Raw genomic sequence first — 24,587 nt, 5'->3', positions numbered from 1 at the left:
TCTTAGTGCTTCTCATGCTTTGGCATAAGTTAATTAAGGCAAGAAATATCTATTCCCTCTGAAGAGGAATAAGAGGTTTGAAGATGTGCAGAATAGGTAGAAACCAAATCAAAAATCTTTACATTTTATTGAATTTCGGATCAAATTTGAAAGTAGTTGCTTGCAAAATAAAAGTGCATGAAGCAAGGGCATATGGAAACAGATTCTAGGGCATCTGGCTTGATTCTATAAGCTTAGAGAAAAAACGGGGCTATCACCGTCATCAGGTGGTTGATGAAATGCTACAGTACCAGTTCAGCCAGGCTGCACCCAGAAACCTAGGGTTTAAAATTAAGTATGAGATACCGTGCAACAAGTTCTGTGGTAAATGTCCGTGTGCACTTCTCCAATCAGCAAATAAGACTTAATTTCCATAAATTAGCTTGCTTTCATTCTTGTGAAATAAAACATATTACACATACTTACACAGACAGACTTAATGAGTATGTAGATATATTGGGGTAGAGGAACTTTTAATAAGCATCTATTTCCCATATGTGAAAATTTGTAGCCATGGGAATAGCACTTATTAAAAAAAAATATGTTTAGCACTTGTTTTCTTTGTTTAATGCAGATATTGTGTTTTTATGTTAAGATAGTCATAGTTTATGTGGTGTTTTTTCTGAATGTATGGAGATACTGTATGAATTGCTATGTGACAGGATGCACATTTGCCATAGGTAGATGTTCCTGTGTCCGGGGACTTCTGAATATTTTGCTTGTAATGGGAATAAATGAACAGATCGGTTAGTTTATGGAACATTTTATTACATTGTTGGCACACTGCATAAAAACACAGTCAAAGTCTTTTGTGTACGTGCTGGATGCATTAGTTAGTGAAAAAGATTTACCGCTTGTTTCCTGCATTTTTTGTTGAGGATATTTGTATTGTGTGGTAAATTATAGATCTGTGACATGCTGCAGTGGGGCAAGACAGTGCACCTGCTCTTTCGTCATGTGTTGTAGGTCCAGCGGGTACCGCATGATGTACAGTCTGGCCCCAGCGTTTACATGTATGCTGTCGGGTTCCTGAGTTGCAGGAAGGGGAGAGGTTTGCGAAGGAGAGCGTCTGGCTACACCTTTGTTTGTTGTGGTGGTGGAATGACATCTCTCACGGCAGGCACAGGAAGCGCGCGCTGCGAAGGCGGCAGAGAGCAGCTGGGTATAAGTTAGCCGTGCTCTTTGCGATGGCGGTGGTTGGGCTTGTGGCACGGCGTAGGGGCTGTGTGCTGAGTGAAGGGAAGAGGGAGGCAGTGGTGCCGGAGGGTCACCCGTGCCGTGGCTGCCAGTCCTGCCCAGGCCCTGCGGCTGCTGAGGGCAGCAGCTCCGCTTGATGCTGGGCCCAGCCTGGAAGGAAGGTGTCAGCTCCCATGGCCGACACTGCGGGAACGCCGTGTCCGTGCGTGAGCTACCCTCCGCGTGTGCGAAGGGAGGCAGCTCCACGTGGGAGGCAGAGAAGGGGGCTGGATGCCCTCTGTGTGGGTGGGTGCGTGCGTGAGGGGAGCCGAGGGGTGTGTGTGTATGTATGTGTGAGGGGAGCTTCTGTGTGTGTGTGTGTGTATGTGTGAGGGGAGCTTCTGTGTGTGTGTGTGTGTGTGTGTGTATGTGTGAGGGGAGCTTCTGTGTGTGTGTGTGTGTGTGTGTGAGGGGAGCTTCTGTGTGTGTGTGTGTGTGTGTATGTATGTGTGAGGGGAGCTTCTCTGTGTGTGTGTATGTATGTGTGAGGGGAGCTTCTGTGTGTGTGTGTGTGTGTATGTATGTGTGAGGGGAGCTTCTGTGTGTGTGTGTGTATGTGTGAGGGGAGCTTCTCTGTGTGTGTGTATGTGTCTGGGGAGCTTCTGTGTGTGTATGTGTATGTGTGAGGGGAGCTTCTGTGTGTGTGTGTGTGTGTGTGTGTGTGTGTGAGGGGAGCCTCAGTACATGTGTGAGGGAAGCCTGTGTGGGTGGATGTGTGAGAAAGACAGAGGAACCTGTGTGCGTGACAGGAACCGGTGTGTGTTTTGGGGGAGGGCTCGTGCGTGTGTGTGTGTGAGGAGCCCCTGTACACACAGGGGAGAGCTGGGGAGTGTGTGTGAGAGAGAGGAGCCGCTGTCTGTATGTGTCTGTGTGTAAGTGTGAGGGGAGTCACTGTCTTGTGTGTGTGTGTGAGAGGAGCTGGTGCCTGTGTGTGTGTCAGAGGAGCCTGTGTGTGTGAGGAGCCGGTGCCTCTGTGCCTCCATGTGCGTGTGAGTGCGAGAGGAGCCGGTGTCTCTGTGTTGTGTGTGTGACTGTGAGAGAAGCCTGTGTCTGTGAGTGTGAGGAGCCGGTGCCTGCGTGTGTCTCTGTGTGTGTGAGAGTGTGAGAGGAGCCTGTGCCTCTGTGTGTGAGTGTGAGGAACCGGTGCCTCTGTGTGTGTGTGTGTGAGTGTGAGAGGCCAGTGTCTCTGTGTGTGTGTGACAGGAACCGGGCGGGGTGGGAGGGGGGGTGGGGGTGCAGGGGGGGATGTGTGTGTGTGTATGTAAGTGTGAGAGGAACCGGTGCCTCTGTGTGTGTGTGTGTGAGTGTGAGAGAGAGAGTGAGTGAGAGAGAGAGGGAGTGTGTGTGTGTGAGTGAGTGAGAGACTGAGAGAGTGTGTGTGTGAGTGAGTGTGAGAGAGAGTGTGTGTGTGTGAGTGTGTGAGTGTGCAAGTGTGAGGAGCCAGGGTGTGTGTGTGTGAGTGTGTGTGTGTGAGGAGCCTGTGTGTAGGTGCGTGAGTGTGAGGAGCCAGGATGTGTGTGAGTGTGTGCGAGTGTGTGAGGGTGAGGAGCCGGGGGGGGGGGGGGGGGGGCGGTGAGGAGCCGGTGTGAGTGTGAGAGGAGCCGGTGCCTGTGCGCGGGTGCGCCGGTGGGTGCGTGTGCGCGGGGCGGGGGCCGCTGACGGGAGGCGGCAGGTGCTGACACCCCCCGCCCCTGCGGAGCGCCCCCCCGCGGCGCACGCGCTCCCCCCGGCGGGGGCGGCCCCGCGCCGGGCCTGCCCCGCCCCGCCCCGCCCCGCCGGCGGCCGGGGGCTCGCTCACCCCGCGGGCGGAGCAGCGGGCCCGGGGCCGGGATCCTCCTCCCGCTCCCTACGCGCCGCTCCGACGTCAGGCGCGGGAGCGGGAGGCAGCGCCCAGCGCCGCCGTTGCCAGAGACTCGGCGGCCGCCGGACGGGGTGGACGTCGGGGCGGCGACTCCCGGCGCGGCCCGGCTCCCGGCGAGGGGGTGGAGAGGAGGGCGCTATGGCCGACGTGTTCCCGGGCTCCGAGCCCGGCGCGGCCCCGGACGCGGCGCGGCGCTTCGCTCGCAAGGGGGCCCTGAGGCAGAAGAACGTGCACGAGGTGAAGGAGCACAAATTCATCGCGCGCTTCTTCAAGCAGCCCACGTTCTGCAGCCACTGCACCGACTTCATCTGGTGAGCGACCCCGGGAGCGCCCTGCCCCCCCCCCCCCCCCGCACCCGCCGGGCCCGCCCACCCTGGGGGACTCCCCGCTCCGGGGCAGCCCCGGCCGTGCCTCCCCTCCCGGGCGCCGGTGCCGCCGCTCGCTGCCCCGGCGCCGGTCAGGTGAGCCGCGGTGCGGGAGCCGCGCTCCCGGCGGGCTGCCTGCGGCCACCGGCGCCCCAGCGCCCTGCCTGAGCCCGGCGCGCCCCGCGCCCCGGCCGGGGGCAGCCCCTGAACCCGCCGGCGCTCGGCGGGCAGCGCTGGCCCGTGCCGCAGAGATCGGCGGCGCCTGGATCGGTGGGGGTGATGGTTTCCCAAATCAGCCGGGTTCGCGTTCCCCCGTCGCCCCCCGGGCGTTGCTCGGCTCGGCGGAGCGCACCCGCGGAGCCCCGTCTCCGTGCCCGCCCCGCCGTGGTGCGGGGAGCCCCGCCGCGCTGCAGCTGCCGCGGTGGGAGCGGAGGGTTTTCTGTTTCATGCTGTGGGTGTTGCTGTGTGGCACAAGTTCTGCAGCCCTGCCTTAACTTTGCGAGCCGTGCCTGCTTTATTTGCTCCTGCGGCAGAGGGAGGGCAGGGAGCCGAGGAGCGCGCAGGCACCGCCGCTACGTTACGCGTTTAGGAAGGGGAGGGAGGTCTGGAAAAGAAGGGCTTTTGCTAGGGAGGAAAACTTCCTACCGACCCCCTCACTGCTGAGCTGTTGGTGGGGGGAGGGGGGAAGAGAAATACCCCTACGGGTCCCGGTTGGGCCGGTGGGCTCCGCGCCTGCCCTCCGCGGGGGCGCCTGGCGAGCGCTGGAGCTCCGCGGGTGCGCATTGCTCCCCCCCCCGCTGGCGTGCGGCCGCGCAGGGCGAGGCGCGCAGGCTGCCTCGCTGGGCATGGGAGCTGTGATTTATTTTAGGCAAAGTTGTAAAACACCTGGAGGCGGCTGTACCCAGCTGGCTCTGTGTCTGTGGCAGGTGCCTTGCTCTTTTTTGCATGTTTATGCACCTGGACGCAGACCTTTGCCTGCTTGAGTTTTCTTCGGCTTGTGTTGAAGAAAGACTTCAGAAATAATTGAAATATATTAGCAGAGTAAGGCAGGAAAGGAAGGAAAACGGAGAATGGTAGATTGCAGAAGAAACAAGTCAACTTTTTGAGCATGGGTTTTTTTTTTTTCTTACGTGAAAAAAAATTCAAAGTTTGTATGGTAGAAGTGAGAGACCTTCAGAAACTGCATCGAAGTTAATCTAAAACAGAATTAATTGGGAAGCGTGAAAAAATGCTGCAGTACTATTGTTGGACTGTGTGTGTGCACATAAGTAGCACAATTAAAAAACAAAAGTGGAATACTGTCATGAAATGCTAGGATGGATTTGAAAGTAAAAGGGTATTCCTGTAGCTGACAAGAGTGGCAAGAGTAGCTGTGCTCTTTTGTCTTGTCCTGCTAGTGAGTCTAAGGAAGCTCTTAAGATTCATCAGATGAGCACCTGACAACTCAAACTCTTATTTCATTTCCTCATTTGAAGATGGGCAGCTCTTCAATAAGCATCATACACCATAAAAAGTACTTTATCTATTTCCAAAATAAAGTGTGGCAACTAATATAGGTTTTAAGATATAAAGAATAGTAAATACAACCTTTCCATGAACTATGCAAACAGGTGGGTTTTTTTTCTTAGGTTATTTTGACCAGGTAACACTTACTAAAACAGTTCAGTGCCTCCTTGTCTTCTTAAACAGCTTTGATCTGTACTTTGTTTCTGAAGTGTTGGGTTTTTTTAAAAAACCTCTTACTTAAAATACATTGTAACTGAGCAGGGAGTCAAGGGACTGCAGCTGGTTGGCCTATGAATTCAGCTCAAACACTGCAGAACTGCTGTGCTTTTAGAGTAGCTAATACAGGAATGTTCTTAACAAAAAGGTCTGCTTAAAAGGGTGAAAAATTATCTACAGTCTGTTTCATGTTCTTAGTCCTGCTGTCAGCTTTCTTGCCATTGCATTTGGACACATTCAGTACATGCTTTTTGCTTTTGTGAAAACAAGAGGAAACAGCAGCAGAATGACAGTATAGTGTAGTCATGCATGCTGCCAAGTAAACAAACATTTCTATGTTTCTTCTGGTTTTCTTAGTTTAGGCCCATGAATAACATAACAGGTAGAGCCTTTTGAGAAATCTATGGAAAGGCTCGAAGCTGTGTAATGTCAGTTTCCACCTGAAGTAATACTAAATGTTTTGTCTCTTCTCTTTTAGATAAATAAATAAAAAGTGAAGTGGGGAAATTGTTGATATTATTTAAAAAAACAAACGTTTCCTCAAAGTTGATGGCCATACTTTCTGTTGCTAATTGCATACAGCATACTGGCTAACTTCTACAGTTCACAGCTTTTGTTCATTTGTCTTTGAGTGTAAGCAGCTCCTGGTCTCCAGATGAAAAATGTTCTGCAAAGAGGGAAAATGCAGAGAAATGTTTATAGGGAGGATACTCAAAATATATATTTTTGTGGAAAGAGCATATTGAATGTTTAAAGACAAACAAATAAATAAAACCAACAGCAGTGCAATTAACCAGAAGTATAATGTACACTGGGACTCCGGATACCCTGTGCCACCATGCTTGTGTGTCCCTGTATTCATTGGTAAAGTATTACACGCACATTTGTATTTTGTTACAGAAATAAAGCAAGGAAGCTGGAAGAATAATGGGTATGAAGCCAGTGGGCCTGTCTTCTCATTTATATTGAAACAAGCAAAACCTTTAACCTGCCTCCTTTCTATACAACAAGCCACTGGTATCTCTGAGGCGCGTAACAATGTCTGCATGCAATCCTAAAATTTGGATGAAAACCTAAGTCTGATTTGTTTTAGACACCGTTGCTAGAACTTGGAATACTTTACATTGCTGTTAAGTGTACATGCCGCATTAAATGCGTTGAAATATTATGCGGTAATCACAGCTGATGATAATTGTAGATCCAAAATAGCTTGTAAAATAATAATAATAAAAAAATTGTTGCCAGAAGCTGAAATTACATAGCTGGTGACAGGTATTGTTCTCTGCTTTGAAATGGGTGGGCTGTTCTGTGTTGTATATTTTAAAATCTGTTGCTGTCTTAGCAAAATCTGAGTAATTTAATATGTAGCTATTTTTATGTTGTTACAGATCACTGAGAAGAAATCATAACTAAACTATGCTAAGACAGTTTTTTTTTTTTTTTCTTTTTTATGCAGGGGATTTGGGAAACAAGGATTTCAGTGTCAAGGTAAGCCATAAATGCTATGTTGGCTGGCATGCCTCGTTGCACCTCATTCTGAAGCTAACCAAAACTTGCCTGCAGCAAGAGGGAGACAAGCCTGGGAAAACTAAGCAAGCATCTCTGCCTATGTAAATTCTAAAGGAAGACAATTATTCAATTAAATAAGTATTGGTATTTCTATCATATACATTGAACAGTCAATTAATTGTTCATACTGTAATAACATAAAAAATTGTGGGTTTTTTTAATCTCGTCACAGAAAATACATAATCTGCATGTAGTGCAGATTCTAACTTTTCAGGAAAATAATCTGTGCAATTTAGCTTTTGCAGAGACCATTTTTCACATCAGAAGCTCTTGTCTGTGTGGGCGTTTTGGAAAATGGATTCACTTTTTAGTCATATGGCTTCTTTTCATAACCCAAGCTCCCTGTTTTTAATTTTCATGCGCTGTATGTTTAGGAGGACCTTTGGTTTGAACTACATTTTAGGACAAGCAGCATTTTTCTGTCTTACGTAATATACAATTACAAAAAAATCCACCGCTACAAAATCACTGATACAATAAATTCTACTAACCTTGAGAAATTGAAAGGTACTGTAGTGGAAGATAACTGCACACATGAAAGCCAGAGCATTATATGCTGTATTCTCACATATCCTGTATTTTTGCCAAATTCTTATCATTATTTAGCATTTAATCATAACATAACCGCACCCCACTATTGTTTGGGTTTTTTTCTCTCTGTCATATGTTTACCTAATTAGGATGAGGCTTTTTGTTGTCTCTTTCTCTTCCCCCACCTTCTTCCCTATCATTTCACCTGCAGATGTACATTGTGTACTCATTAGCTAGCCTTTTGGTTGTTTCTTTCATTGTATTTTTTTAAATGGTTATTTGCTAATGCTTTAGAGCATATTTGACTATCCTGAATGTTGCTTTTACTTAGTAGTTAGTGAAATTATGGATTCTGTGGTATTTCTGTGAAAGTTGATGTTAGTTGATATTCCTGAAATTAAACCTCTGAGAAACTGAATGCAAAAGAATGATGCCTTTTAAAGATGTCGCAATAAATATTTTTTCTTTCTGCAAGTAGAAACTTGCAGGCACACACGTGTTGTGAGAACATTGCATGCCTTATTGAGGTAAGCGTGCAACCATGATTTTACTATGAATCTCATATGTAACTTCCTCTGTGTCCCAAGATGTTAATACTAAGCTTTATAGATATCATCCAGTTTTTTGCTAGTCATAGCATCCAGAGTAGTGCTGTATGTCAGTCCGTAGTCCCCAGTCGGATATGGAATGGCATTTCCTGAATCCCATTCAGCATAGCTCAGATAGTTAAGGAATTACTTAGGTGATCAGTACAGTTTTCCATTGGTATAGAGAAAATAATTTGGGCTGCATTTAAATTATACTGTTATGTATCTTAAGTTTTGCAGTTTGCACAATGTTGACTTTCTCCTGTCTTCCAGTCAGTCAGGTAGTGGATCAAATTGGACATGATCCACTCATCGGAGCCACAGATCAAATTTGCTATGGCACTTCATTTCCAGTATTTTGGATTCTGAGCCCAGAATTCCTTTTACCATTGGAATTCTAGTTAGCTAGAAGTAGTTTTGTCTGATGAGGACTAATCTTGCTAAAGCTAGCTAAAAACTTGAGTTCAGTTGCATTTTCCCTCCAAACTCCATGCCTGAATACAACCAAGAGTAAAAGCAGTAGAGCAGCCTTATTTATTTTTAAATGCTTTGGAAGTGATACTTTTTAGGGACCTAAATATGTTCAAACTGGACTTTTGTCTGCATTGGAGTAAGGTTCTGCAGTGTCCCTTTGATGAAGACTTGTATGCATCATTCTTGTCGGTATTCTTACACAGTCAAAATCTCTAAGAAATATTCAAATTTTAGGTAGCTTGTAGCAAGTTATTGTTGGTGCACTAATAAGTTTAAGTAGTGGGGTTTTTTGCCATCATTCATTAAATTTGACTGTGATGAAAATCAAGTTCATACTCTTCGGATAATACTCTTGAAAAATAAAACTTCCATGATAAAGTTAAGCAGGTGAGTCGGTGTTTTTTCAGTTCAACTTTCTGAAGCTTCTATCTAAAAAATCATCATCTAAACCTGGGAAGACAAATTAGTGATCAAAATTAGTGAGAAGAATGAATTTTTTTTAAAAAACACGTGAAACTAGAAGGTTGGTTGCAAAAAACCCCCTAGTTTCTTTAATTAAGCTTTAGATAAGCTACCTTTACAGAAAAGTGACAAATTAAGAAGAAAATGGAGATTTCAGTATGACATGAAAGAAAGGAAAGAATATTACAGTGACAGCTCCTAGTATAACTGTAGTTCTTGGTCCGTCAGAGTTTCCATTATAAGAAACTTTTTTAGCTGTTTTCAGGAGTGTTGTAAAATCTCCTGGCAGACAGAAACTTGATGTCGGGCAGGTTTCAGAGTTAGGTGGTTTTATTATTTCCAAAGTTGTTTCAAATTCCTCTGGGCTTTGTTACCAAAGGGAAGGGGAAAAGTCCACGAGAGTAATGTATCAAGCTCAAATGATGCTTCTGCTCTAAGAAACTGCATTTATTCTATGAATATTTGTGTTAATAATTCTCTACTTAAAAAATCTGGAGTACTGTGTCCAGTTCTGGGCTCCCCAGCTCAAGAGAGACAGGGAACTGCTGGAGAAGGGTCCAGCAGAGGCTGCGAAGCTGGCGAGGGGAAAGGAGCATCTCCCTTAGGAGGAAAGGCTGGGAGAGCTGGGCCTGCGTAGCCTGGAGAAGACCGAGGGGATCTTACCTATGCACACAAATACCTTAGGGGCACGTGCCAAGAGGGTGGGGCCAGGCTCTTTTCAGTGGTGCCCAGCGACAGGACAAGGGGCCACGGGCACAAACTGCAACCCCAGAACTTCCTTCTGGATATGGGGAAGAACTTCCTTCTGGATATGGGGAAGAACTTCCTTACCTTGAGGGTGACAGAGCACTGGAACAGGCTGCCCAGAGGGCTGCGGAGCCTCCTTCTCTGGAGACGTTCAAAACCCACCTGGATGTGATCCTGAGCAACCTGCTGTAGATGAACCTGGGACTAGATGATCTCCAGAGGTCCCTTCCAACCCCACCCGTTCTGTGAAAAGTCCCTACTTAGTGTTTATGTAATATTAAGCATTGCAGCTAACACAGTATGCTTTTATATGTTTTTAAAGCTTCTTTTAGAAAAGTGTCACACAAAATACAGTTCTAGTTTTATTTTTAAGAATGTCCTCAAAAGAAAGTATTTTTATGTTTAAGTTTTATTTAAAACTTAATGCTATACTGCGATGATCTTTTTTTGTACCATTAATACCTTTTTTCATCAGGCTGGCTTTGAGCCTTGGAACATGTTTTCAAATGCATGTAATTATTTTTATGATTTCAATGCCTATGTTTCTGCTGTAGTGTTCAGCTTCAGCATTACGTAAAAACATTTCAGTGACTTCTTTGGGATTGAAGGATTCGCATTTATTTTCTTTTAAAAAAACCTTGCCAAATACTTTGTGAAAAAAAAGTGGGTTTTTTTTCTCCCCTCCTTATTTTTATGCTATCCCTATGAATTTTCAAAAGACAATAAATTCAATTTAGTATGGCTTCTAATGCCCTTAATGTGCCAGAGGTTCAGGGTGCAATTGCATTATTACCACACAAATGCTTAGCAAGAGACTGTCTGCATCCTAAGTAGTTTGTATCTTCATGTGTATATCCTGGTGTGGCTAGCTGCTGTATATACTAGCAAATAGATACTCAGAATGGCTACTTAGGTTTGCAACTATGAGTTGTGATACGTTATTTCATGGAAAGGCTGCAGATTTCTGCTGCATTATCAGAAGTTAGTTTTTCAGAGAGAAGGTTTGGGGTCAAAAAGTCGCAGTGGGAACAGTCTGGGCCTGTCACTGGTAATGTGTGAATGTGAAAGAGTTCAGCTGGATTAATTTTCTCCTAAGGAATATATTGTTACTGCGTCCTGTTAGTAGGAAGTGGTTTGCTGTTTGTGTTTTATTGTTGATTTCTACAAACATGAACTATTTTAAAATATTGTGCTTTTGAAACAGGGGTTCTTATTCTCCTGTTTTGGTTTTGCTGTTTGATTTTCTTTGTGGTAGTGAAAACATGATAATGAGATTGTTTAAGGGAGTTGTGGCTTTGTTTTTGCGTTCTTATGTTGTCAAGCAGGGCAGCAAGCTGTCTGTAAAGCTGAAAGCTTTACTGTGATGTGCACCTGGAAATACTGCAAGAGGAACGTGAAAAATGGAATAAAGTGTTTTTCAATCTGCCATCGCATGAAAGTTCCTCTTTTAAGAAAGCAGAGTTCAAATTAAGCAAGCTTTTAAGTTAAATTTCGGGTTCTTCACTCTTTGATACTGTTATACTCTGAGTATAACCTGTATTTGTTTCTTTCTGTTTGGTTTGTAAAAGTTTTTCTGGTGAACAGAGCACAAGAAATAGCAATTCACTAAGATGTGAAGAGTGTTCATTGAAGAACGTGTGTTTATGTATGTTTAGACGGTGGTTTTAAGTTCAGCACTGAAGGCTCAGTGAGTTCCTCAAGGTGAAAATATTTTTAGTTACAGTAATATAAACACGATCAAGTCATGTTCCTGATTAAGGGCCTGTTGTTAATTCTCTTCCAAATGGTCAAAATTTGTAGTTATTAACTGCAAGTTTTCCCTCTTTTACACTATTTCTGCAGGATCTAAGGAAGTGCCATATTCTGCTACGTTTCAGCTTTGAAATAAATTTGGCTTAAGGATAATAACTAGCTAAGGAAGAGTATCACGTTTGTTTTCTAGTTCACATAAATATTAGAGAAATCAATTAAAACAGATCATTATGCTTAGCTAATCTGTGCAACTATTGCTCTTTCCACCTTTTTTCCCCCCACCTTCCTTCAATTTATTTTCAGACTTTTTCTGAATGTTGAATTTTATCTGAAGTCGATATGGTAAGCTTTTTGGAATAGCTTGTGTCATGCTAGGTATGCTGCTTAATGCTGCTGGTTCTGGGCTAGTTAGACATCTGCAGTAGCTCCTTCACTAAAAATAGAAATGGTTGGATTTTATTTTTTCACTGTCCTTGCAAATATCATAATATTGGCACATTAAACCAGCACTTCCATTTTCTCTGTGTTGTTTTTTGTCCGCTAGTTCTTGACCTCTCTTCTACAGTGAAAAGACAAAAGAACCCACTGATGCTGCCTCCTCTTTAAACCACGTTTTTTCATTAAAAATGTTGTATTAAAGGTCTCTGTAAAGAGGTGGTTGAGGGATTTTTAATGCTATATCTATGTTCTGAAGATTTGAACCAATGAAACCTCTGAACAGCTGTGACCTGGGTGACCTGTACAGTTTTTATTAGTCCTCAGTTCCCTTATAACATGTTTATAGAGGAAGCGGCACAATTCATTCTTTCTTGTGTATGGATCAAGGCATAGTTCTTGGATTTCCATCCCATTAGCTCTGTTTCCCCTATCAAGAGTTTCTTGTCTGTTTTACTATCTTCATTTTTCTTTGTAACAAAAAACCCCAACCTAATAAAGAAAAGTGTATTACATTGCTGTGTTGCTTCTCATAAAAATATTTTCTGTCTTCCTTACTTGGAAATGTTATTGCCGGAGGGTGGATAAGATACAAAGTAGGTTCTCCTCTGTATAGCAGAATCTCTTCTCTTGTACCTTTATCATTTTTGTGGTGGGATCAGGTATTACAGACCACAGTTGGGCAATGTGTTTTTCTTTGTGTTCTTTATATTACTTATTAGTCACGTGATACAGTTTACATTAACGTTTCTATAAGCCTGAGATTTAGAAATGAATTCCATGGAAGTCACTAAGAGTTTGTGACTGATGCTTTCTATGTCACTTAATGGTCAGCATGACATTTTCTGAAACAGGAACTTAAATATGTTTAAAGCAGCTAATTAGTATATTTTCTTGTGTATAACTTGGAGATATCTGTTCAAAAATAGAACCTCCAGAGCAAAAACCAACCACATACACCTTACCCCCAACCCCCCTCCCCCTCCCCCCCCCCAAAAAAAAAAAAAAATCAAAGAAAAAACCCCAAACCCACCAAGCACACTTGGGAGCATAAATTCTATCAGCACACAGACAGTTGCAATGATTCCTGTCACCAGCTCTGCCCCTTTCTGTTGGCCTTTTGCCCTCAGCCTGATCTGTGGACTGTGTACCTGTGGACTCCTCCTCAAAGGATAGTAATTTTAATGATCTCCAGATAATCTGAAATACAGATTATAAGCATGCAGATAAGATGCTTATTGTACATTTCTCTTGTCAGCTTTTATTTATTTGTTCTTCCCCTCCTTCAGCTGTCCCTTTCCTTCCCTTTGCAACATATGTCCCATATTATGAAGAAATGCAGTCCTATTAATTGCCTGATACTAGTGTAAGTTGAGATTCTGTTCCTATCCCTGCAGCTGAATTCTGAAAAATTAGCCACGTTCCAGGCTTTTACTGAGAACAGCACTGACATGCAGATGAAACTCCTGAGTCTTAACGAGTGCGAATACATTAGTGTTGGTTTGGATTAGGGAAGCCCTTTGGAAATGCGCATCCCAGTCATCCCTGCTTTCACAATGCTTTGGTTTGCTTTGCTGGGTGGTCTTGGAGCACACAGGGTGGATTTCCATTGCGTGATACTGCACAGAGAGCTGCAGTACCGCAGCACATTTGATGTCCTCCAGGTGCTAAAGGATGTTGGGCTCATGGATCACACTGCAGCTCATCAAATGTAAACCCTCTGAACTGAAATGGGGGCTGTATGGGCGTCTAGGTCTCGGTACTGTTTTTTCTACAGAACTTTTTCCATTGGAGTGTTACTTGATAATGTAGACATACAGGTTTATGCTTTCAGCAGTTGTCTTCTGGGAGGGGGAAAGGGGATATGTTGTCTCTGAGCACCATTGCTCTATAGAAAGGACAATAGGACATCTTTGTCAGAAGAGGGAAGATTCATGTATTCATGTTGGTGAGGATTCTCTGTTACTACAATTATGTGTATCGCAAAAAAAAAAAAAATCAAATAGATATGGATGAGTCTCCATCCTTGGAGGTATCTTCAAGACGTGTAGATGTGGCACTTAGGGATGTGATTTAGTGGTAGACTTGGCAGTGCTAAGTTAATGGTTGGACTCTATTTTAAAGGTCTTTTCCAACCTAAATGATTCTATACCCAATGCACAATTCATTAAATATACAGTTCACTCAACATAGAACATGACAGTACAATAAGAGAAATACGCCATTGCACTTCTGTCTTCTTAAAAGTTTCCTTGGTGATATTGTGCTCATCAAAACTGGAACATAATTAAATCTTATCTTGCAGCAAAAGGGTTTTTTTCTTTTATTACATTTGAAGGCTAAAACAGTCTTCACCCTTCCCACACTTCTAAAATATTAAGTTTTGTTTTGTTTACTTGAATTAGTTAGTTATCCCAGCAGTGTGTTACAGTCAAAAGAAACTGACTGTTCCAGTGCCCTGGATGTAATTTTATGAAGCTTTTCAGCTTCTAATTAAACATGTGGGAGTGATAGCTCATTCAGAGTTGACAGATAAACCAGTTTGAGTCCTGGGCAAGATAAAGTTTGGCGTATTCTTTATTTTTCCCTCTGCTTTAGTGCAATACTGCACATCAACTGTTTATATGAAGCCACATATGGTGTTAATTTTATACAAGATTTCTGTGGATGTGACTTATGGCATGAGTAGAATTTAATGAAATGTTGGAAAGAAAGTTGCAGAAAGATGAAGAAACCAGATTTCCGTGTTGGGATGCAGTGATAATTATTTTTTATGTTTGTTTCTGTGGGTTGTTTCTTTTTAGGGCAAAAGGTAAAAATTATGTGTTATTTAATAAGTACTTTAGGCTCAGTTCCTCAGCTTTGACATCTGCAGTAGAAAGCATGGAAGTCTAAGAGTGAAGGACTCTTGTGTGTAATTACTAACAGGAACTACCCTTCAAGTGTTTCTAAATTCTTGTAGATACTGAATATTATAATGCTAACTGATTTCAGCAGTGCTTGTTGAAGACTTGTAGGGGCTGGGAGTGCTCGGGAGTCGGTCATCAGCTGTTAATTTTTCAATGGCAGCAATTTATGAGTATTGCCTTCCGCAGATGTGATTCATAACTGTTACCTTGTCAGGCAACAGAACACGTGCATATGTATCTTAATGTGGATTTCACTGTCACTTACTCTGATCTCTTCATTATAATTCGATTTACATGAAGTTTCCTGGTTAATTTCTGCAGTTATATAACTTAGACTGTATGGAACTGCAGGCACGTAGACCTTTTTTCAGAATGTCTTCTTGTGATTTAATGTAGATTTTGAAACCACAGTGCTGTTTTTATTAATTAAAATATTTTCATCAAACGAGCTTTATTAGATGTTTTGAATATGTCGCTATAAATGTAGAAACTTACTGGAATTATTATTTTTGTCTGTCCCCTATTGTTTACAAAGTGTCTTAATAATTTGTTTACACCCATACAGAAACACTTTTTTTGAACTGAAAATGCAAGTTTGTCCAGAAACACTGGTTATTATTAGTGTCTTAATTTGCTACTGTTTAGTTTTTAAAGTGAAGCTGCAAAATTCTAATTGATACTGGTCTTTATATGATGGCCGGTCAAGATTTAGAAGAACATTTGTTCTTCGTTTAGTCACATTTATATAGGTTTTGATGTTGTCAGAAGTGTCCATGAATGGACAATGATCAACACAAATAGCTTGTACAGCATATTTAAGGCTTTTTTTACCTTATGTAATAACTGTCAAGTTGTTGCCTTTTTTATTTTTTTGCTGACAAAATAGCCCATATTCAGATGACAAAAAATTTTAACTAGGGCTGCAGCCATTGACCCTTTTTATTCTTTAGTTTAAATCAAAAGCATTATCTAAAACTATTAATATTGTATACATTGCAAGTATTTGCATATATATAAATTAAACTTGTAGTTGCATTTGAAAGTTGCAATTTTTGTTCTGGAGCAAACTTTATGAAGACTGTTTCTGAAAATTAGATGTTTTTTTCCCCTGCAAATGGTCCTTAAAACGATAGTGTAATGAATGTTGGTACCAATTTTATTAACCGTTTTGAAATTTTAAATCTACAAGAACCACATGTTTAGAAATTGGGGTTGTATATGCTTGGGTTTCAAAGTCACTAATAATGTACATGAGTGTGCCTAATTATTATATGTTAAAAAAAGATTAGTGACGCAAAAAAGTGGATCAGAAACTGTCCTTCCTTATTTTACTATTAAATATGAGAAAGTACATATTATAAGGTACGGACTGAAGATGGAAATTCTCATTTTGAAGAGTGCTGAACTTTATTCCCAGTGTAATTCTCTTTCCAAAGCACAGATATTGCACTCTGCATTTTCATTTAAAATTAATAGCACTTTTAACTTCTCTGGAATGTGTGCTAAATGTGTTATTTTAGTTCCTCAGTAAACAAAACATTATTCATGTACAAGGATGAGTTGGAAGAATAGTTTATTTTCTTCTTTCAACTTCTAGTCTGTGTTGAATTTTTATTTTGTTTTTTAGTCACCAGAACATCATCCAGAATCCACTTCAAAGTATTCTTGTTCTCAAATAGCTTGATCATTAATATTAAAAAAATAAAGTGAATCTTCCTGTTCTGACAAAGAGTGCAGAAATAAGCCTTATCTTACGGAAAACTATTGTGTATGTTAGTATTTTAGTGGGTTGATTTTAAAATATTTTTTTTGTTTCCTAAGACGTTACTGTTAGTAATCATGATCTGCGTTCTTAGCGCTTTCCTCTGCAGATAAGCAGAAATAAACTTTTGGGAAGTGCAAACCCCCCCCCCCCCCCAATTGCTTTTGCTTGCTAAAGTATGTCTGCAGCATCGTTCTTTCTGCTTCTGTATCACACTGCGTGCATTTCCATGGCATCCTCTGGTTCTCTGGGCAAAGAAGTGTTACCTAGTGCTGTTCTCTAGTACCTGTTACCTAAACTAGTTTACCGTTTTTGGCATACAAGCTGTGGTCCACAGAGAAATTTTGTGTGTCTGAAGATGATATCCTGCAGGTGCTGACAGGTTCTGGGCATCTCTATTTTCATCCATTCCAGAATGTTATAAAACGAATAGATTTTGACCTAACAATTCCCTAAACTTGTTTGACTCAGAGGAAATATTAAAAAATAATCATGTTAAAACAAATATAGAAGTAGACTAATGCAACAGAATTTATTATAAGGATATGACTAATTTTTTTCAAGTTTTTCCATCACGACAAGTTAGCTGATGAAATTTCTGTTGTGCCTTAAATTAGTCAGATTTTGGATTGCTCTTACCTTGTTTGCTAACTTTTACTTTAAGTGAATTAAATTTGAGAGCATTCCAAGTATGTCGCTTTTGTATCTTCCTTTCTTGTCATCGGCTTTTACAAATTACATCTGTTGGATATATTTTTATAAAATGGAGCTTCTCTGTTAATATAAGTGGATACGAACACGGTAGAAAGCAATAGGTACGCTCCTGGGATGGATATTTTTCAGTTTTTGTGTACGCGTATGGGCCCATTGAGACAAATGTTGCAAGATTACAGAAAAAAGGGAGAAAAAAAATGTTTTCTTTATACTCTTTCAGATGTTTTGATGCCTAGATATTGCTTGAAATTCCTTTTGACACTCTTCAGAGATCCTCAGGTGTGAGCCTTTACAACACAGTAAAAGCTCCGTAAGTCTAGTTGTGCGGCTTAGTTAAACTATTTCTTGTCGTGCCTCCGTTGCGTTGTATGTCCATGACAAGTGAACGCAACTGTTGCAACCATCTGAAGACCCTGGAGAATAAAAGTGCATTTTGTTAAATATGAAAACTTCCTGAAATTCCATTCTTATCCCAATAGATCAGTGGGCAAAAAGCTAGCGTTTTTTCACGGCAATTTATTTCTTTGTGTTGCTACTTCCTTGTGTAAATCTGACCTATATGTTGGTACAATTAGTGTAGGTTCTTTAGTGTTAGGTTCTGAATTGCCTATGCAGTAAGAACCCCGATTTACCTCTGAAAAGTAGCATTGAAAAACTGCATAGTTGCCGAAGAGGCTGGTGAAGAGGGATGTGTTTTATACATTTTTCTTAGAAGTGGCATTGTTCCCTAATAGATCGTGCGGTGGTCATGCCAAACGCGCAGCATACGATTGCATTAGTGCTTTTACGCTCTGCTGTTCCGTATGCTATTGCCGATTGTTTCACTGAATGGTATTTCTAAGTGTTTTGTTCTGCCGTGAATATCCAGGTGTGCCTGATAAATCTCATAGGCTGTAAACCCGATGCCTGCCCTTGTTGACGTGTGTGTAGAAGTCAGCTAAGCTTGTTTCGAAGATTTCTGCAGAACTGGAGTCTTGTGTCAGCTTCCTGAAGCTGTATAATGAGGAGCAGCATAGCTGTCGGCTTTGTATAAAGTTCTGTTCATTTAATTAAGTTTGAGCTTGGGTTTCTTTGAACACTTTGCAAAACCAGCATTATGTTGTGTATTATTAAACCTGGTACAAGACTAGGTGTCACTTTTGTTTTAGATTATAAATACATTATATTACAGGTATTTAAGGCTTGTATTTTATTCATAATTTGGTATACACTGCATCATCATTTCATGGCAGCAAATGTTTTATGTAGTTTCTATGGGTTTGGATACTTGACAATAAGTAACCTGAAGACAAGGTCCCTTATTTTCAGGGCTGTGCCTGAAGGCCCTTCTAACAGGGTATCCCTGGAAGCCTGGGAGTGCTTTAGTATCTGGGACAGCTACAACGGAGCAGGTATGCCTGAATTTTTGCTTCGTATGCCTTGTCCTAATACAGGTTTCTTCTTTCCTTTTTTTAATATATAGAATAGAAAATGTACTAAGAACACTGTGAAATACTTGCTAATATAGCAGTTTCAATGTTGCAAAGAGGGAGGACAAACTTGTCACAATTGCATCCCTTTCCTGGTTTCTGTGGAAGGTCTTTGACTTCAGATTCTTTTGTTTCCTGCCTGTGCCTTAAGCTTCTCTCTGGACTGGTGGTGGTGGTGTTTATATTTGGAATCATACTTGGCAACTACAGCTCCAGTTTTTAAACAACCCAGTCACCATAATGGGCATATAAAGTCCCAGGGCTTTTTACTGCTACTGTCATCTTAAGTGCTTTTGAATCCTGATAACAGAACAATAAAATGTGGATGGTTAGGTTAATGAGACTGACAGTGACTGAGACTTCATCTTAGAAGATACTGAATAAACTGAAGTATTGATGTAGGGCCATGAATTTATGGACACATCGTAATTTTGGAGTATTGATTATTCAACTAAATGTGTAGCTGAAGATTGATGAAGGGAATAAAAGACTTCATCATATATCATTAATGTATTGGAGGGGTCTGTTTGGGTTTATGCAGGTTTTTATAACAAGCTTTCTGCAAAAAGCATTGATAAATATGCTCAGTAAATTTTAATGAAGTCTTAAACGCTATCTGTGGAGCTTAGTTTGTGATTTAAATCGATACATTAGAAAGAGTACTAACTGTAGGACTTACTGTAGAATTACATTTTTAATAAATCTTGCTCTTTCTTGGCTTTTACTCAACTTATGCAAATATTGACCTTTAAATTCCTACCGTTGCTTATGTTTTATTGAGCCTTGCTTTGAAGGGGCAGGGGGGTGGGTGTGGTATCATCTTTAAGCTTTTGTTGTCATAATTAAAAGGGCAGTGTCAGACATATGGATCATTTGACATTTAATGTGGCAAAGTGAAAAAGAAATCGGTGATAAAATCAGTAGGGTTAATTTTAGAACCATCAAATGTGAAGTGTAGAGCATGGAAACTGGGCTAGCCGTCAGGTAGCATAACTGATATATTTCCAGAACTTCAAAATACACTTCGTACAGTTCATAGCAGCTCTGCAGTCAGGGGCACTCTTTGTAAGAGTGTAGGATTGTATTCATGTTGAGCTAATAAATGTTCTTAATATTTTAAAGCCTGGATCTTGCAAGCTGCTTTGTATGAATGGATCAGTATCACCGTCAATGAACATCTATCTGTTACGTTGTTTTATATGGAACAACTGTTGGGCTCTGACCTTAATCTGTAGTTAATAGTATAGACTTTAATACTTATTCTTATTTACGGTGCAGGGATCCTCTGAAAAACTGAAACCTCATATTCTGCATTAATATTTAGTGAGATGCCCTTGATACAGAAGGTTTAGTAACCTAGAGAGACACTCGGTGTGCTGATATGTGCACTTACTATCCTGTCACTTTCTGTATATATTTTTTTGAAGTGGAAATTAGTCGCTTGAGCTCAGTATTGAAATTTCAATTTAACAATGTGATAGTAGCTCTTAAAACTTTACATAAAGTATTGTCAGATAAATAGTTGATAGCGTTTAGATTATGCTTGTTGTGGCTGTATTTAAGGACAGAGCTATAAATGCCAGCTGAAACGTTTCTTGGATATAATATATACCTCATCAGGAGAAAGTGGCTGACTTATGGACCATGCAAAAAAAAAATTTCTCATTATACACACATCTCTTGTAACAGTAATTACAAAGCTGTAGTGAGAAGATGCAGCCCTTACTTCCTAGGTAACTCGGGGAACGGCTTGATCCCCTGTGCATGTATAATACATAAATACACTGTGTGAGGTAATTTGGATGATTTTACCATGCTACGCAGTGTTGATCCTGTTAGGAAAAGCCTACAGTGCTCTTCCTCAGCAAATAGAGTTCTGCCAGGTTTAATGATATGGAGAGGATTCTTTGTTGTCATTACACACACACATACATTTTAGAATATAGTTATCAATGGAGCAGAACCTGATACACTTGAAACTCATTCTCGGCAGATAAGTCCTTGTCACTTATTAAATATCTTTCTTGTTGTGCTGTTGTGTGCAAGGAAAGCTCGGGGGGATATCTGGATGTGTGTGCTGTGGTAGGAGAAACTTGTTCCTTGAACCAAGTTCTGTCTGTAGTTACTCTTGGGTTTCAGGGTGAGTGAAGTCGTCCATTCAGGTTATTTTGCTGTACGCAGTTAATTAAGAGGATGACAGAAATCAGACGGGTGATGGGAAAGAGGATGATCTTGCATGAGAAAATGATCAAGAAGTATTTTCTGTTGTGCTATCTGTAATGATAAGAAAATGTTTAACTTGGGTTTGGTTGAATTTTTGGGCTTTTTTTTTGCTTTTGTTTTATTTTACCCTGTTACAGCATATTTTGAAAAAAGCCGAACCCTTAATTCTAGCTGTTGTTGGATGGACAAATTATTTATCCGTAGGCTGAGGCTTAAAACCAGAGTAATTTATTCTTCTGTGGTATCTCTTTCTGCAGTTAGAAATCCATTCTGACCTGATGGTGAGATGCAGGGTGACAGATGCAATCTTTGGATCAACCAGCTACAGCTTTTGTGTTAACCAGTCATCAGGAAATATCACTAAATTACTGGAGTACAAAACGCATCTGTTGGAAATATGTTGAAGTCTTTTGTGAAATAGGAAGGGAAAAACATTACTAGAATGGGGAGTAGCTTTAGAAACAGCTGTGCTAAACAACAAAGTGTGGACCATGTGAATGAGCTCTTTTCAGAAATCTGAGCAGACCTAGCTGGAGTTGGGTTCGTGTGGCTTCTCTCCAACTGTTTTGTTTCTCAGACTATTGCATAAGGGTTTTCTGTAGTTTGTTCGGGGTTTTCTGTCAGCCTGAAATTCGCCTGTGTGCAAGTTGGTGGGTGGTAGCCGAAATGCATCTGTGGCTTTCCAACAGTTAAACCTTGCAGTTTTTAGTTGCTTATAATTCCAGATTTAGTTTTGACTTCACTAGGTATGTTACCTTCTTGTTTTTGAAGGAATACTGTCTTAATTTCTGCATTCGAAAGGGAAACATTAAGACTATGAATCAAGCCCTTAACATTTGCTTAGCGCTCAACTTTGATATTTTATTAATTTGTTTTAATGGCATAATCCATGTTGCCATGAGGATGCTTTTCAAGGCCACATGTCTGCTCTTAGAAATTGATGTCCTGCTGTGTTTTATAACAGCATGTCCTAATTCTAAAGTTGCTTATCACAAAGCCCTGAAGCAAGTAAGTGCTCCCAGCCTTTTCCCTTCCTCACCATCTCACACTCTCTGCACCAGTGCCACAAGCCTCGCTCACCTGTTCTTAAAAACGTAGCAGCAATTACAGCACCGGGGCTTTGCAAAGCATTGATGTGGCATTGAAGTGGGAGCCCTGAAGGAAGATAACGGGTTCTGTATTACTTGTTAACACAGCATAAAACATCAGTTTCTTTCAGCACTCTTGGTAATGAATCCTTCAAGAATTTCAGACTGAAAATGGAAAAAAAAAAAATCTTTTTGCTAATGCGTAGTTTGGACTTTGGCTTTAGGAGAGGTAGAATGCTAGTTATTATTTAACATGTGTAGTTTCTGCATAATAGTTTTAAAATTAGTCAGTGCTGGTTTTAAAATATGGATTGCTTTCAAGTCAAATTGGGACATGGAAACCTCTCTTTGTATATCTTATTTGTTAAGTCATCTTGTGAGACCAGTTTACACAAAAACTCTATTGAACAATTTAAAACATCAAAGCCTGCTTGGCTTCAAAGCAGTTGTGTCCAAAATGGCTTTTCTGTTGATGGGAAACTCCAAGCTTTCTCTAGAAGAATTCACTAAATCAGTGTGAATTTTTAAAAATTGTGTCTGTGTCTCCAGATCAGTTTTGAAAAGAGCTGTTTGTGAAGATGTTGTTTTATTTCAGGGTTAAAAAAAATCTGCATGCTGTCTCCTGAGAAAATACAGAGATCTCTGGTAACACAACTTTTACTTACAGATTACTGATATGTTTAAAAGGCAGAAATTTATCAGAGATCCAGATGTTCTAGTTTTGCTTGTTAACCTGTGTATGCATACCCTTAGGCTTTCTCTTCACATGTGGACTTGCAGATTATAACATGCTTATGGAACTCTGGATTTAAAAGGTCTCTGGTTTTTCTAAATGTTATCTGTAGACAGTAACACTCTGCCTTTCTGTCATTGATTTAAGGGTCTCCAAAACACTAAAAATGTAATTGCATTGAGTCTCATTTGTATGTTAAACTAATACTGCTCCACCCGTAAAACTGGTATTTAGCCGTGCTTAGGTTACACAGATTGTATCAGAATCAAGGACATGAGATAAATACGCAAGACAGGGTGGTGTTGGTTTTTTTTTTTTTTTGAATCATTGTAGCACAGACTCTTGTGCAAAGATGTATTTATGCTTTACAAGAATCCTTGTCCTAAGGAGTTTGAATATTGAAGGGATGAGTCAGTGTAAGAGCAGAACAGTGCAATTCCGAGCAGTGATCCAGTAGTCCGTACAGCGTTGCTTGCCGAGAGCCTCTCCTGGGTTTGCTGAGTAAGGTGTGTGTTCTTCAGCTGGTGGAACTTGCAGTTTTTCAAGCAGAATATTATAGACGAGGTCATTGTCTGGAAGTAGATTCAGTTAGTTTTGGCTTTCACTGAGGTATTATTTTAATAACTTGCTATACCTGAAGAATTACTTATGTTATCTTACTCTTCCATTTAGTTTTCTAACAGCGAATTGTATTCTCTTCTAAACCTTTTGCTTCTGTAGGATGCTACATGACTCAAGGGTTGTTTAAATGAGAACAATTCTATAATGCATACCTTTCTCAATAGTTACTTGCTCCCCAGTAATCTGTTCCTAAGATCATCCATGTAACGGGTGTTAATTTAGCTCTGTGATGAGTTACTGTAAACTGTAACAACCCTGCCTCTGCCAGACCCAAGCTTGTTGTTGCTGCAGTATTGTAATTTTATCACTTGCTTGACAGGTGTGAATTTAAGTTCTGATTCCATAGTTAAAAGATTTTATGTATTTAGGTTGGAAAGTGAGTGCCACTGCTTCCTCTGTTTTAGCCCATTACAGGATTTAACTTAGGAAACCCATGTGGGTCTGAGAATTTTTGCAAATTGTTATGGATACTGATGGTGTCTACTACCCTGGCTTTGTTAAATTGCTGCAGCTGAAAGGTTATGTGTAAGGGCTGAAGAGGTGGATGTATATTAAGGTTTAGAGTGTGATTTGTACTATATTTCTGAAATTTAGAATCGTCTTTCTAGACCACGGCACTGTTTTTGGGTCACGATTAACACAGTAAAATTATATCCAGTCATACCCACAGAATCTTGTTATCATCGCTGGATTCTGTTTCTACAGAAGAAACATTTTAAAAGCTTGTTGCAGATGGTGTTCCGTCTTTAAAGATAATAAGATTAAAATGTGTGATGAGGGTATCCAGAAAAAAAAAAAGGGATGGTGGTGGGATACTGTCACAACCTTTGTGGAACAGACAATGATGCAGTAAATTGATGTCTTAGCAATTTTGATTCTGGTGGAAACTTGGTACAGCTGCGTCTTAAAAAGCCTGGGTAAACTATTTATAGTAACTAATTTCTGCAGATAGCTACAAATTCAGCATGCTATCACCATCCTTGGGATGTTTCCTTATTTGAAGCTGGTGGAATGAAATAAAGATGTATTAAAAATACAGCGTATAACATAGCTAGAAACCCTCGCAGTTCCAGAAGTGTTTGCACTTATTGACACCACTTCTTTCATCTTGGAACACCTTTTTCATCTTCAGCTCCTCCTTTGACCTCAATTTGAGTCAGATTTTCTCTAGTTTAGCAGCTCTCAAGCTGGAGGGAGAGTAAGTAACTGATCTCGGAGCTGGAAAATGCTTGCATGCCTGCCTGCTTCCTTGCGGGGGTGTGTGGAGCCTGGAGCAGTGGGGCAGAAG

The 24,587-nt window shown here is 41.1% G+C and overlaps 1 protein-coding gene across 1 annotated transcript in view; it reads left to right on the top strand.

The window, feature by feature from the left end:
• Positions 1-3,050: 3,050 nt before the first annotated feature.
• Positions 3,051-24,587, top strand: part of PRKCA (protein kinase C alpha) — a 159,423-nt gene continuing 137,886 nt past the window's right edge. Inside the window, exons 1-2 of the mRNA XM_040582020.1 lie at positions 3,051-3,447; positions 6,680-6,711. Coding sequence (XP_040437954.1) covers positions 3,275-3,447; positions 6,680-6,711 — 205 coding nt within the window. The 5' untranslated portion in view covers positions 3,051-3,274. The remainder of the gene's footprint in view (positions 3,448-6,679; positions 6,712-24,587) is intronic.

Source organism: Falco naumanni, chromosome 1, assembly GCF_017639655.2.
Source record: "Falco naumanni isolate bFalNau1 chromosome 1, bFalNau1.pat, whole genome shotgun sequence".
Taxonomy (NCBI): Eukaryota; Metazoa; Chordata; class Aves; order Falconiformes; family Falconidae; genus Falco; species Falco naumanni.
Note: the sequence above shows the minus strand (reverse complement) of the source record. Positions and strands in the feature narration are given on the sequence as shown.